This window comes from Cyprinus carpio, chromosome A12 (assembly GCF_018340385.1).
Source record: "Cyprinus carpio isolate SPL01 chromosome A12, ASM1834038v1, whole genome shotgun sequence".
Taxonomy (NCBI): Eukaryota; Metazoa; Chordata; class Actinopteri; order Cypriniformes; family Cyprinidae; genus Cyprinus; species Cyprinus carpio.
In genome coordinates, this window is record NC_056583.1 from 24,994,726 (window position 1) to 24,997,225 (window position 2,500).

At 42.7% G+C, this 2,500-nt stretch overlaps 1 protein-coding gene across 1 annotated transcript in view; it reads left to right on the forward strand.

Annotated features, from left to right (window-relative positions):
• The window catches only part of zranb1a (zinc finger, RAN-binding domain containing 1a), a 10,142-nt gene extending 9,008 nt beyond the window's left edge, over nt 1-1,134 (forward strand). The window contains 1 exon segment of the mRNA XM_042768148.1: nt 328-1,134. Coding sequence (XP_042624082.1) covers nt 328-546 — 219 coding nt within the window. The 3' untranslated portion in view covers nt 547-1,134.
• Nucleotides 1,135-2,500: the final 1,366 nt, after the last annotated feature.

Here is a 2,500-nt window from a genome sequence, read left to right on the forward strand (position 1 = left end):
ACAGTATTCACATTTCAGCAGAAAGATTTAAAACCCTGATGGACAAGGTTGCGGTCACTCAGTGCCTCTAAATGTGCGTTAAGCGGTCTGTGATGGAGCGAGCTTCACCTGTGATCATCATTCTGGGCTTGGCATGTGCATACAGGACTGGAAGCCTTTCATATGAATACTACGATAAAACTACAATAAACAAAACATAATGAATAGTAAGCTGTTTAAAGTGTGTGTGTGTGACTTTTTATTTAGTAATAGGGAGCCATGACTGAGATCTGGTCTCATGTAATGATGTGCGTGTGTGTGTGTGTGTGTGTGTGTGTGTGTGTTCAGATGGGCAGCGAGGAGCAGCAGGAGCGTCTGCTCAGGGATTGGCTGGACTGCTGCGTGACGGACGGCGGGATGCTGGCGGCGATGCAGAAGAGCAGCAGACGCAGACATCACCCGCTCATCACACAGATGCTGGAGAAGTGGCTGGATGGGTACCGGCAGATGCACCCGTGTCCCACGCTCTCCGACGACGAGGACGAGGAGGACGACGAAGACGAGTGACCCCCCGAAACCATTTCAACACTGCTCCACACACGCCCTCTTTCCCAGAATGCAGTGCGAACACCCCCAACAACAGCGAGGGCTGAAACTCTTTGTGTTTAGTCAAATTAATTTCATTTTTTTGAAACTGTACGTTTGTATCCATCGTATGTCGACGTGCTGCACGTGGCTCTTTAAACACGGAACCGTGAGAATAAAAGAGTGTAATAAACGAACACTTCCACAAAGCACGTGTTTTTAGAGGATTTGAATCTGATCGCAGGAATCAGAGTTTATGATTTAACTCACACTAAACGATTCAGTATGAAGACGTGCACATTTCTCACAGTGTTTGTGTTCCCTTCTGTTCTTTCTCTCTGCTCTGCAGCGACACGCGTGTGTTTTGTTGATTTGATTGTATTTATTTATGTCTCTCTCTCTCTCTCTCTCTCTCACTGGATACTGACCCGACTCGTGCTGTGAGGAGAGTCATGAAGCGTTTACTGACATGTTGAACTTGATCCTGTCCCTCATTGTGATGTGATTCTGAACCGGAGGAGAGCGAATCACAGGCTTTAACATTAAACTACAAACACGTCTGCTCTCTCATCTTCTGTCTGCCTCGTTTTTCCTCTGCTCCTGGCAATTAATTGCAGAATTATTAGTCCTCAGAAATAATTAACCTTTTACTTATGGATTCTTACGATGATGGGCCACTTCATATTTTTTAAGCGAGACACTAGATGGTTTTCAGAAGTTTTCTCCTCTTATCTTTATTCTGAAGGGATTTGTTCATTTTTATTAGATTTTATTCCTAAAAACATCTATTTGTTTTCTGTCTGTTGACAGTATTTTCTGTTTGACATTCTTAATATAATCAACTGATGAAGTATGGTGATATTTATTAGTTTTTTAATTAACCCTATTTACCTGTCTTTTTGTCCCACAATTAACACAACATACAAGTGCTGGTCATATAATTAGAATATCATCATAAAGTTGATTTATTTCACTAATTCCATTCAAAAAGTGAAACTTGTATATTATATTCATTCATTACACACAGACTGGTATATTTCAAATGTTTATTTCTTTTAACTTTGATGATTATAACTGACAACTAAGGAAAATCCCAAATTCAATATCTCAGAAAATTAGAATATTACTTAAGACCAATACAAAGAAAGGATTTTTAGAAATCTCGGCCAACTGAAAAGTACAAACATGAAAAGTATGAGCATGTACAGCACTCAATACTTAGTTGGGGCTCCTTTTGCCTGAATTACTGCAGCAATGCGGCGTGGCATGGAGTTGATCAGTCTGTGGCACTGCTCAGGTGTTATGAGAGCCCAGGTTGCTCTGATAGTGGCCTTCAGCTCTTCTGCATTCTTGGGTCTGGCATATCGCATCTTCCTCTTCACAATACCCCATGGATTTTCTATGGGGTTAAGGTCAGGCGAGTTAGCTGGCCAATTAAGATCAGGGATACCATGGTCCTTAAACCAGGTACTGGTAGCTTTGGCACTGTGTGCAGGTGCCAAGTCCTGTTGGAAAATGAAATCTGCATCTCCATAAAGTTGGTCAGCAGCAGGAAGCATGAAGTGCTCTAAAACTTCCTGGTATATGTCTGCGTTGACCTTGGACCTCAGAAAACACAGTGGACCAACACCAGCAGATGACATGGCACACCCAAACCATCACTGACTGTGGAAACTTTACACTGGACCTCAAGCAACGTGGATTGTGGTGCCTCTCCTCTCTTCCTCCAGACTCTGGGACCCTGATATCAAAAGGAAATGCAAAATTTACTTTCATCAGAAAACATAACTTTGGACCACTCAGCAGCAGTCCAGTCCTTTTTGAAGTGAGGCGCTTCTGACGCTGTCTGTTGTTCAAGAGTGGCTTGACACAAGGAGTGCTCAGCTGAAACCCATGTCTTGCATACATCTGTGTGTAGTGGTTCTTGAAGCACTGA